The sequence below is a fragment of the Strongylocentrotus purpuratus genome, unplaced genomic scaffold (genome assembly GCF_000002235.5).
Source record: "Strongylocentrotus purpuratus isolate Spur 01 unplaced genomic scaffold, Spur_5.0 spur5_scaffold_15, whole genome shotgun sequence".
NCBI lineage: Eukaryota > Metazoa > Echinodermata > Echinoidea > Camarodonta > Strongylocentrotidae > Strongylocentrotus > Strongylocentrotus purpuratus.
The window spans coordinates 34,023,143-34,036,273 of NW_022145600.1; the positions used below are offsets into that span (position 1 = coordinate 34,023,143).

Here is a 13,131-nt window from a genome sequence, read left to right on the forward strand (position 1 = left end):
GAGGATGGTTGAATCAGGGAGGTGAGACTATTGACCCTAGATTATTTTGAATGACGAATATGATATACGAGCGTACAGCAATGTTGTTGTTACGTCAGACAATTTGGTTCTGTTGGGCTACTGCATACTTAGAGCTTATGAATACAAAGCTTTATGAATACAAAGTTGACTTATATTTTGTCTGCGGCATGAACGTCACTACGTCAGTGTGTCTTTATGGTCCCTGGACCGAATCGAAATAATTGTTTGCATGCTTACAAAGCCTTGCAGCAACGATCGCCTGGAGCGTGTCGATTTAAAAAGGCTGCTGTTGCTAGCCATAGTGACTTTTCAAAATGTATCGTAAATCATCGAAATAAAATATTATTATAAATCGTAACAGCAAACAGGTCAGTGCATAATTATAATTGTACGTCGCCTATACGGAGTTGGTATATAGGGCTATCTAGAAATCTTCGTTCTAATAAGAAAAAATTGTTTGTTATTCCACCAGTGATGACCAGGTCATATGGTGAACGCAGCTTCGCTCACACTGCCTCAACGTTATGGAACAATCTCCCGAAACATTTAAAAAAACATTGACTCCATTGTTAAGTTTAAGATTGCTTTAAAGACGCACTTATTTAACATTTAATTCATCCATTTTGTCTGTTACCCAGTACATCTTGTCTTTGTATTCTGTTGTGTTTTTCTCTAGAGCCAGGGACATGTTTAAATACTATGTGTTATGCGCTATACAAGAACGGTTAATTATTATTATTATTATTATTTATCGCCCAAGCACATTTTGCTTGCCAACCCCGGACAATGTCTCTCTGTAAGTTATTTCCTGACTTAATTGCCTACCACATTAATTCACAATATACGAGGACTTTAATAACTGCATTATTCCGCGAGCCAAAAGTGGGCAGTGGCCAAGGACGATAACTACTCCTGCTGTAAAGCAACAGTCCTTTTCAGGACTACACACCCTCAAGAAAGATTACCGAGAGTCCTTTTCAGGACTCCTCAATCCTCCCTCTCTCTCTCTCTCTCTCTCTCTCTCTCTCTCTCTCACACATGGTGCACCCGCAAGCCTACTGGATAAAGCAGCTATTGTCTCCATGTTGCCTTCATAACTTTTAAACTCCTTCATTGCCATCATAATGTCACTATGCTTTTCTAATTCCTTATCAGTAAAAAATTAGGTATTTTATTAAGCTGGGGACTGCCTCGACAGAACCTTCATTTGGTTCATTTGTAATTTTCCATTTCATGTTCATTATCTATTTCTTTGATTACTTACTCTTGTCTTTACTTCTCTTTTTAATTGCGGGTTTAAGATTCAATGTATACTGTGTATCTTACATGTAATTATGTTCTCAATGTACAAAGTTTTTCAATGTACTTTTTTTTTTAAATAGACTTGAATGAATCAAAGTGAATTAAATGGAATTGAAAGTACATTACACAAGTCATGAACATTACAATTTCATTGTATTATGTTTCGCATGAGAAATAAACTCATTTGAATAAAATCAGAGAGCTGTGTCTCACCCCTGGGAGTCCCATTCATGTAGATTACTGTAAACATGCGTGACCACAGGTTTACTAGACACCCCCTAAACGAGGATATCTTATCTGAAGCCAAAAATACACCCTAAATAAGGATTTGCGTGGTTTTCCCCCGAACCCTGGTATTTCAAAAGAGGATACTCCTAATAAACAAGTATTTTAAAATTGTAACTCTTTGAGCATTTTGAAGTGCGATAGGGATTACCATTTAAAGATAAACTTGAGTGGTGGTACTGCGATTGCATTGTTAAAGAAAAGGTGTGGAATGGATCAGAAAAATTGATCATATAGCATGTAAGTGGTGTGTAATGCAAGATTCTGGAGTCATCAAAATAAATTTGGCAGAGTCTTGGTAAAGTAACAATCACTTACACATAATATGGGACAACACACATGGTGTCGGGGCTAGTACTATACCCTGATTTCCTTATCTTTCTATGCTCATTACTCAGCTAGTATACATTTTCTTCCAAATTGTTTGGCACATGACATTTATTTGTAATCTTGAACATTCAGTGTAAGTTTCGTTAGATTCTGTGAGAATTCATTTTCTTTTTTTTACCAGAACTCAAGTTTATCTTTAAGTTGTTAACAATGTTAAATAAATCAAATTGCGCTTCTGACGTAAAACTCACAATGTAAAAATTTATTTCAATAGAGAAGCAATAAAATCAACCTGTACACTGCCAAATGGGTATAATAACCAGCCATCATAAGTCCTTTCTTTGAAAAAAAGAATAATATTACATTTCAAATTTGATCTATATATTTTATGTAAAGTAGATGTCGTGTTAAAAAAAAATTACACAATGTACAATTAATGAACAATTACTATACACTATGAAAAACAAAATATAAGGGACCAGCTATACGCGTGAGACTTAGTAGGTCTGGGTCGGTATCGTGTGCATCCATCTTGATCTACAGAAGATCATACCGGCGGGCGCAGGCGGCGACCGGTAGTCTCGCCAAAAGGCAATTATTACCCCCCCCCCCCTTCCCCTTTTTACCCCGATCTGGCTCTGAGGGCTAGCAAAATACCCCTAACTAAACGCGTTTACCGGCGTAAACAGCAGGATTTTGAACCATTTTGAAAAAGTATCCTTTTTCTTGAAAATGGCCCCAAATGGACGTTTTTGAACCCCTTAATGCGGCACCGCGTGGACCGCCCAATATACCCCCCCTCCCCCCTTTATACGCGTTTTCGTGGTCACGCATGCTCACCGGAAGCAGTCTGGGATTGCCGGGGGCCGAACATTCCAGGGGGCTCACCTTCTAGGGACAGTGGCGTAATGAGCAAACACGTATTTTTTTTTGGGGGGGGGGGGGGCAGAAGGAAAATCTGCATCACCACCACTCGTACATGCACATGCAGGCCCCGCGGAACGTTGTACAAAGTGGAGTATTAACGATCAGGTAGAGCGTAGCGAGCGTAGGGTCCAGGGGCTTAGCCCCGCCGGGGGTCAAGGGGCTCAGCCCCTGGAAACTCAGGGTTTTTAGGCATTAAATTACGGTCAGATAAGCATATTTAGATACCTTTTTTGTGACACTGGCGGGTCACTAATTGGCGGGGGTCCAGGGGGAAGAGCCTCTGGAAGCTCAAAGGTTTAAGGTATTTAATTACGGTCAGATGAGCATCCAGGGGCCGCCTCAGGGCCCTTGGTGGGGTCCAGAGGGCAAAGCCCCCGGAAGCTCATGGGTTTTAGGTATTTAATTACGGTCAGAAGAGCATCCAGGGGCCGCCTTAGGGCCCTTGGTGGGGTCCAGAGGGTAGAGCCCCCGGAAGCTCATGGGTTTTAGGTATTTAATTACGGTCAGATGAGCATCCAGGGGCTGCCTTAGGGCCCTTGGTGGGGTCCAGAGGACAGAGCCCCCGGAAGCTCATGGGTTTTAGGTATTTAATTACGGTCAGATGAGCATCCAGGGGCCGCCTTAGGTCCCTTGGTGGGGTCCAGAGGGTAGAGCCCCCGGAAGCTCAGGGTTTTTAGGTATTTAATGAAGGCCAGATGAGCATTTTTGTACCTCATTTGTGACATTGGCAGGTCACTCACTGTTTTTCTCTTTTTCTTTCTTTCTTTTTCCCTTTATCATGCTAAAAAAAGTGGATGGGGGGACTCGAGACCCCGAGCGCCGACATTCTGCACGCCCTGACAGAAGGCGTCTAAATAAGCATATTTTTTCGCCCGACTGTAAATTTAAGAATTTGTAATTTTCCAACAAAAAAAAAATGAGAAAAAAGACCGGAAAATCATGTCATTTCAACAACATTTGTAAATCACTGGTATCAAGTAAGAAATACCCCCCCCCCCCTCCCACCCATCAGTACGCCAGTGTTCATGGGCTTATATCTTTTCACATCTATAATAATAAAAACACACACGCTTTCCCATCCTCTCACAATATTTCCACGGAATGCGCGTATCGCTATTAGAAAAAATTCCATTGACTATAGGGGCATGCGAAATGTATAGGAAATTTAAGTCCTGTTAACTTTCCTTTTCTTTGAATGGAATATAATTTGTATGTGATTCAATTCAGGTTTTTATTATTTTCATGTTCTTTTGGTTGAAAAATACAAACCATCTTTACTCCTATAATGCTTTTGTGTTTTTTTTTTTTTTGTTTTTTTTTGTGTGTTTTTTTTGTGTTTTTTTTTTGTGTTTTTGTGTTTTTGTGTTTTTTTTTTTTTTTTTGTTTTTGGGGGGGGGGGGGAGAAACTGCGTTTTGCCCCCCCCCCCCACTTTTTTGTGTTTGTGGGAGCCCCCCCCCCCTCCCCCACTGCCCCACCCCCACTTCCAGCGCCTATGCGCATGCTTTCAGTATGATGTGACCGAGGGCGTGTTTATGCTCAACTTTTTCTGGCCAGAATCAGGCATCTGTTACGCGTTTAGTTTAAAACACGATTGCGTCCTTTCTCACTTTTGTAGAATTACCGAAAAACGGCGATCGCCGATCGTAAACTCACAAAAAGGTGTGTTTACAATTTGTAAACGCGTTTAAATGGGGTCAACGCACTGACCTCTAGTGGGTCTACGTAGCATGCACAGTGCATGTTTGCGAATCCAGCTGCAAGGCCAATTAGGGCCACCCAGCAAGAATTGCCTGGAGGAGCCAGAGAAGTGAGCATAAACAGTACACCGTGGAACTGCGATTACGATGAGCGTTTACGATGAGCGTTTCATATCGCTCATTCTGCCTTCAAAATTGAGCTTAAACGCAGCCCGAGAACCCCGGGGTCTCACCTCACTGATTGAATTGAATAGAAAGTTCACTAATAAACCGATACCATTGTCAAGGGATAAAATGGTCTAAGCAGTATTTTTGGATTGCTGGAACCGTACATGACTGTGTATATTCTCTTTATGTTTTTGTTTCTCGTTAAATCTATACTCTTCTCTTTCGTTATGTATTTCTATGTTTCTCCTTCAATCTATCCTCTTCTCTTTCGTCATGTATTTCTTCGTTTTTTTCCTTCAATCTATCCTTCAGTTCTCCTTCGTTATGAATTTTTTCTTGTTCTCCTTTATTCTATAATCTTCTCTTTCGTTTTATGTATTTCTATAGAAAGACTGACCGTGAGGATATGAGTGATGAGAATAAAGTTTATAAAAGTTGCTCATGAGATAAATTGAAATGAAATGATTATCCAAAGTGGAGTTGTCCACAAGACGTTTGCTCCGGCGGAAATCGCTCCTGGCGTTATTTCGTCAACAGTATAAAGGCGGTTTTAGGTATAAGTTAGGTATCGTATTTGGTCCAGGGAAGGGGTTGGGAATTCGGTAAGTGTGGGATTAAATGACGCAGGAACCGAGTTAAGTTGGAAAGACCATTTTGCCAGTCTGAGATTCACGCAGATTTATAGTCATCTGATTTTTCAAGTATCATAATTATAGGCCAAGCTTTCTTACTATTTTTCATCAAATTTATTTCAAGCTTTCACTAATCACTTTTCCTGATATTATTTTTTCACACGGTGCAACTTGTTAACACGATTTGGTTTCCTTTTAATTTCGCCAAACATCAGATGTGGAAAAACAGAGTCAATCTCGTCCATCCTGATAGAAAGATATTAAAAGAAAAGGCTTGAAGAGTTGAAGACGAAAGTCAGCTTCAAAATTGTTATATTGGTGTACAGGTTTTAAAAGGGTGTATTTTAGGGTGTATTTTGGCTTTAAAAGATATCCTCGTTTTAGGGGGTGTCTGGAAAACCTTTGGTCACATACTCATGTTTACAGTATGTCTACATGACTGAGACTCCCAGGAGTGAGACACAGCTCTCTGATTTTATTCAATTGATTTTATTTCTCATGCGAAACATATTACAATTAAATTGCAATGTACATGATTTCTGTATTACAAAAAAATATGGCTAGCAATAGCAGCCGTATTTCATTTAATCGACACGTATATGCACAAACAAATCTTTCGATTCGCTCTATATGCAGCCTCCAGGGACCACAAAGACACACCCACGCTCATGGCAGTCAAAATATCATTCAACTTTGTATTCATAAAGCTTTCAGTATACAGTAGCCCACCAGAACTAGAGCACTAACCAAATTGTCTGACGAGAAAACAACATTGCTGTATGCTCGTATAATATTCGTCATTCAAAATAATCTAGGATCGATTTAACAATTCGCTTGAGATTACGATGAGGAGGATGGAGAATTCCGCGACATCGGAGACGGCAGGGGAGAAATCGTCGGGACCCACCAAGTCAGTCGTGTTCGTGTTCGGTTGTACGGGTAATGTCGGCGGCGCCACGATCAGAGCCCTGTCTGCTCAGTTTGGGGATACGTTGGATATCAGGGCCGGTGTTCGGGAATCGAGTATGGAAAAGGCATCTTCTCTTCGACAGCTGAAAGGTGTCACTGTGGTTTCTGCACAGATGGGTGATAAAGATAGCCTAACATCGACTCTAAAAGGTATACTATCTTACATTCGTTCTAGTATTTCTCCTGGATTCACAGGCATATGATGATGGGCAAAATGTCTTATTTTTCAAAGAATGTAATGTAAGCGGAATTTGTAAAGTCAGTGGTGTATTTGAAAACGGTCAATGGATATCATGTAAAACTCTTTACGAACGTTTAGGTACATGTTCTTTGTTACATAACTTCAAATTTTCGAAACTAAAAAAGGCTATTCCAAAAGTATGGGCAGAACAAATAAGAAATGTCAATTTTAATTCAATTGAAACGGAAGTTTCTGAAGAAATATTTGAGACATCAAACTGCGACTTGATTCAATTAAGTCTCATGAAAGAAAAACACTTTTATATTATCTTGAACGAGTTCAACAACAAAAAATCCTACGGTGTCATTATTTTGGCAGAAAATACTGCAACTACCAATCAATTTTGAGTGGAGGCATGTTTTAGATTTTTATTAAAAAAAGATCAAAGACAACAGAGTATGACAATTTAATTTCAAATTGCTTCATAAAGTTTTACCCTTCAAAGATAATCTTTATAAGTGGAAAATTACATCTGATATGCTTTGTACATATTGTAATGAACCAGAATCGTTCCTACACCTTTTGCTTAGATGTCCCCAAGTCGCAGTCTTTTGGGAAAAAATTTATCGTCTAGTAATGAATTTGTTCCAAAAAGATATTGTGTTAGGGGAAGAAGAAAAAAATCATAATTATTTGTTTCAACATTGATGATGCGAAGTCTCTGCTCATGAATGTACTTATTGTTTACGCACAGTATTTTATAAGGTGCATATACTTAAACAGTTTAGAAGTAATTCCTTCAATAGCCATTCAATTTGGATGAATTTCAAAAGTAATTATGAGGGGTCGAAAATATAACAAATATTTTGGGATAACCGCCATCTGATTTGGGGGAGTGTTTTTATATTAATCTGCGACAGTTTGTTGACAAAAAATAAATTTGTATTACAATATCAAACAAAGGACAGGCGACGTCTATTAGCCCTCTGACGAAATCAAATCTGAATGCCTAAAAGTTAATGGACCGGTTTACTAGCATATTCAAATTGTATGCATACACAAAGGTTGTTATTGACAAACCCGAAAGCTTGCTAGAGGCTTGTCCGAGGCTGCCGAGGCTTGTCCGTCATTTCGTGTTAAAGTCATCTTGTTATTGAATACAAATAACTTAGGATTTCGTAATTGTACTTATCCAACATAATGATGGCTGGTTGTTATTGTTGCGTTTGATGTGCACTACCGAAATCGAAGCAGGCACGTGTTTCTCGAACGATAAGATAAGGAAAGATAAATTATTTTATTGATCCACATTCAAAACATAGACAATTGACCTCCACTGGCGGCACCTAAACAAAATACAATGTAGTTGCGAGATAATTGATAAAGGTATATACGCCACACCCTTCTTAGACTCAAATGTATATTTTTTTCTAGATCGCATTCACAGTGTTTATCGTACTCACTCTGCCCCATTGTTCATGAAATTGAAAACACTGAATATATATGACTTATATTTTTATTCAATTGCCCTGCTTGGATTCTTTTATTTTCAAAATAAACTACCGTAAAATATTTCGAGAACGTTGACTTAAAATAATGATGTTCATAATTATAATACTCGTGGGCGAGACTCTTTTCATCTTTAGCCATTAAAGATATATATTTGAAATTTGTAAGAAACAATTTTTCCTGTTATTTGGAACTCTATTCCTCCTGAAATATCTTCATGCAAGTCTTTAACATTATTTAAAAGAAACTCGAATCAGCATCTTATATCTAAATACCATTGATTCTTGTACCAATATTCATATTATACAACATTACCTCTAACTGTTTTCAAACTTATGATTTTGTAATGATAATTTCCATTGGTATTACCTGCCATGAACGATGCCCCTGTCATGTTTTGTCCTGTTTCGTTTTTTTAGTTTTGTTTGTATATGTAAATCTCTTAACTACTGTTCGGGGAACTATGCCTCCACAAGGCCATGTGGCCTTATTTTTTAGTTCCCTATTTTCATTTTCTCATATATTGCAAAAATTAATGATCTTCTTTATATCATCACTGTATTGTTTTTATTGAAAATTATAATTAATCAAACTAGTTGAATTGAATTGAATTCACCTTGATTAGGATCGTTGCCCCCCCCCCCCCGACACCATTGTTCCCCTTAAATAACAGGCCTTATGCTACGCCACTAATCACCTCTTTGTCTTCTCTGGCTTTCCAACGATGAAGGTGTCGATGTCATCTTCGTGACCGTCCCACCCACGGAAGATCGAGCCGACCTCAGCGTCCGGTCCATGGAAGCAGGCAAGGAAGCCGGCGTCAAACATGTCGTCGTCATCAGTGTTCCACCAGTAGATCTCGATGTCTTGTTTGGTCGACAATGCAAGGTAAGCAAAAAAGCGTCACTAACGATTACGAATGGGAAAGTTACACTCCCCCAATATAAGAGGGTCGACTTTCCCGGCACATACGAAAGTATTCCAAATGTTTTAATCCTCAGATTTTGCTTTTAAAATTATTTAGAAAAACACGAAAACGAACGCCCCTCCCCCCCCCCCAAAAAAAAAAAAAACTATATATATTTTTGCTTTTTGCAGGTGCTGTTTAGGCCCTACATGTTTTGTATTTTATTGCCACTATTTCTATTATTGAAAAATTATTCATTTTTGGAAACTTGGCCTCAGCGGTAAATTTTGAGAATGAGACCTAAGTATTTTCTTTTCACTTCAAGTTGAGGACATCATTAGAACATACCAGTAACTCTTTCCTCCCCCTCATGGAACCTTGCATGCAGGCTATTGAAACAGGAACGAAATCTCTCGGCCTCCCGTACACAATCCTACGAGTGCCGATTTTCGTCGACAACCTATTCATGGCGAGAGACGGAATCGTTGGTCAGTCTAAGATCTACGCTGCGATGGAATCAGATAAACCCTACTGTCCTGTCCTGGTCAGTGATATCGGTGATGCTGTCGCGACGATCATGGCGTCGTATGAGAAACACGCAAGTATGTCGTGTCCTTTTTTATCATTAATGGGTCTTCTATCGGGATATGATTGTACATGACTATTTGAAAAGGCCTTTTGAAAGGAAAAGAGTGAGTTCAAGGGAATGAGGTTCGTTGCAGTTATGTGCAGAAAAAACAATAGAATCTGCCATCAAACATGAAATTGAAATGTCCCCTAGATGATAGTTACGCTTATTAAGAACATTTCAAAGTAATGTTTATTGATTGTAAAAAACTAAAATGTTAAGATGATTTTTGGCCTCGCAGATTATTTCCCTTGTAAACATATTATATTCCGTATAGTATTTTCTCTTGCATGCATTGTATACCTTTTCAATTTTTTTTCTACATCCTCTCTCCTTCCCTCTCCCCCCCCCCCTCCCCCTCTCTCTCTCTCTCTCTCTCTCTCCCTCTCCCCCTCCCTCTCTCTCTCTCTCTTGTTCATCCTCTCTCCTCTCATTTCCCCCTAGATATGACTTACACCATAACAAGCACCCGGTTCACACATAGAGAGCTCGCCAAACTCTTCAGTGAGGCATTGGGTCGGGAGATCGTGCACGAACACGTACCGTACGAGGCAGGCAAGCAAGCTTTCATGGGGGTTGGAATGGCCGAGTGGCAAGCTGACGGCGCCATGGAGCTGTACCGACTCGTCAACGAAGGGTCGCCGGCTGCCGACATCGCTGACATGGGAGATTTTAAGAGGATCACGGGCAAAGAACCAACGGATATCAAGACTTGGGTCGACAACGTCAAAGATGCCTTCAAATAGACTGGATAAAGTTGCCAATTAATGGCAGATAGTCTGAGGGGAATGTGACATTATTAATCAAATAGAATGCCCATGACAAATTTTTTTGCGGATGTTTCTGCATTTCTTTAAAAATCAAATACAAAATATTCAAACAATAGTATAGTTTATAACATAATTTGAAGTTGGAAGTTGGAAGAAAGAAAGGAAAAGAAAAAGAAAATTGCAAGTGTGTGTATGCAGGTGAAGTAAGGGAGTGTTCTATTCGTTTTGTTCATGAGTGGTCATCTTAAATTAATTTATATTAACAAAAAACGACTGAATAAATTTGTTAAGACCAATATACATTTTGTATGAATATTTGGATATCACATATTTTTAATATTATTAGGAGGTAGAATCTCATTGGAAATTAACTTTTAATTAGCTTCTACGTGTGATACTGCCAATACTTACAATCTCTCTGTTGTATATTTGATGATGTACAATTATGTTCAGGTTTACCTGAATATGGAAATCAATCAATATTAAAAAAATAATCTACTGCGAATTGCTGTCGCTTTTCTGCCATAAGTTGATATTGGCTGTAGCCTAATGACATTGTTCTGGTATTTCATTTAAAGTTTTCATTCCATTAAAATCATGATCATTTCAAGAAAATTAATGTGATAGGCTTATTATTAATATTGTCATCTTTGAACTTAAGTTTTAGAACTTTAAATGTAGAAGGGATGTGTTGAAGTCCAAAATAATTTCTCTATTATTATTATGTAGCCCCATATGTTTTTACACGTACAATTATCATGATTTGTGTTGCCCTTAAAGGGATTTGGTAACATTGTAAAGATGAGAGAAAATGGTTCTAAGGTAGTGACTTAAATGCTAGATGTAAGATAATCTGAAAGTTTGAGTGAAAATGGACCATTATTAATGATACAAATTGAGAAAAACTGATCTAGTCGAGTCCCTAAATCTCCCAACTATAGTATTACAATTTAATTACATTATACATGTAGGTAAATTTAAATCGTCACGAAGCAATGAATAATAGCTCTATATACCATTCCAGACGTTTAAGTGTTTTAAGGTTTTAAAAAGCCTGTCTTATGTCTTAAAGATTGGAACTTGGAGATTATTACCCCGTCTTGAGCTGCGCTGCCATTACGGCGCTCTATAGTATTTCAAAGAATTAATTCCTGCCAGGTACCCATTTACATCACCGGCAATTGTAGATCAATGTCTTGCCAAAGGACATTTAATTTAGTGACGTTGCACAGTGACGCCTTCAATGAAAACCATAAATATCTTTGTGGTTTGGGATTTTCTCAGGATGTTTTGCCTGTTAGAGGATACAGGCATGAGAGGGTAAGGACAGTAAACTAATAGGAATATAATAAGTAACATTTCATACAAAAATTACACAGTTTTTTCATCAACCTTTTTCACAAAAAACATACACAAAAAATACACATAAAAAAAACTCAAGGGGGGGAGGGTAACCCCCTCCCCCTCCCCCCCCCCCCCCCCCCCTCCCCCCTGCGTACGCGCCTGGGATCAATACTTAGACAGTAACCCGGTTTTAACCGCCTTCTTTATAAAAGAATACAAATACGAATAAAAGTCTGGGCCGGTGTGTCTAATGGATTTGAGAGCTAATGCGGTTTTTTGATTTCTTAATTTCTCATTCTCTTGCATTGTTGCACCTATAGAAAGACTGACCGTGAGGAAATGGGTGATGAGGTTGTTCATGTGATAAATTGAAATGAAATGATTATCCAAAGTAGTTGTCCACAAGACGTAATACATTTTGCTCCGGCGGAAATCGCTCCTGGCGTTATTTCGTCAACAGTATAGGCGGTTGCAATTGTCGGAATTTAGGTATAGGTTAGAATTGTATTTGATCCAGGGAAGTGGTTTGGAATTCGGTAAGTGTGGGATTAAATCCGGGGATTAAATGACGCATGAACATGTTTCGTAAAACCCGCAAGTAAATGAAATTCACGCAGATTTAGTCATCTAATTTTTCAAACATCACATAGGCTACACTTTTTTTTTTACAATTTTAATCAAATTAATTTCAAGCTTTCACTATTCACTTTCCTGACTTTTGTTCTTCTTTCATATACGGTGCAACTTGTTTACACGGTAGTTTCCTTTTCGCCAAACATCACAAGTGGAAATACAGTCAAAGTCATTCACCCTGATAGAAAGAGATTAAAGCTTGGAGGGATTACTCGGACCGCCCTGCAAGGTCACTGGACAGGTGGTTATCTCATCAACTCAGCTCTCAGTTAACATAAGAAAAAGAGGATTATGGGGGACCAATGGTCACCAATTAGGTATTGTTTAATATAGAGAGGGCGCAAGTAGCTACAAGTAGTGCAGTGGACCTTTAAAGGGAAAGGCTTGGAGAGTTAAGACGAGAGTCGGGTTCAAATTTCTTTTATGATTATTGGTTTACAAGTTGTTGTTTTTTAATCCACCTACAAGGTCGCTTTTCCTGAAATCAGTGGCCTTGGCTAATGCCAAACCTACTTTTTCTGAAAGCAAAGAAAATAAGATTAACAAGATATTAATCCCTTCAAGTGAATAAATGCCCATCCCGCGATGAAATTAGTGACTCTCTCATTCGGAAAATTGAGCTAACATTTAAGGGGCGTCTATCCCGGCGGCGGTGATGTCTTAATAACTTCAAGGAATCAAATATCATAGGCTTGATTTTTGTATGTTGCAATATTCTGGATGAGGACAGACTTGAAATATTAAAAAGCGTGCTGGTGTATGGTGGGGGGTCATAATTTGATTTTTATGGTGTTGTTGTTGTTGTTGGGTAATTGTTTATTGGCGTT

General features: G+C 38.7%; 1 protein-coding gene across 1 annotated transcript; it reads left to right on the forward strand.

The window, feature by feature from the left end:
* The first annotated feature begins 5,911 nt into the window (after window positions 1-5,911).
* LOC100890658 (NAD(P)H azoreductase) lies at window positions 5,912-10,942 on the forward strand. Its single transcript, XM_003727072.3, has 4 exons — window positions 5,912-6,482; window positions 8,753-8,910; window positions 9,318-9,531; window positions 10,002-10,942. Exons 1-4 carry the CDS (start codon window positions 6,209-6,211, stop codon window positions 10,301-10,303), a joined length of 948 nt encoding a protein of 315 aa, XP_003727120.2. The 5' UTR covers window positions 5,912-6,208; the 3' UTR covers window positions 10,304-10,942.
* The last annotated feature ends 2,189 nt before the right edge of the window (window positions 10,943-13,131 follow it).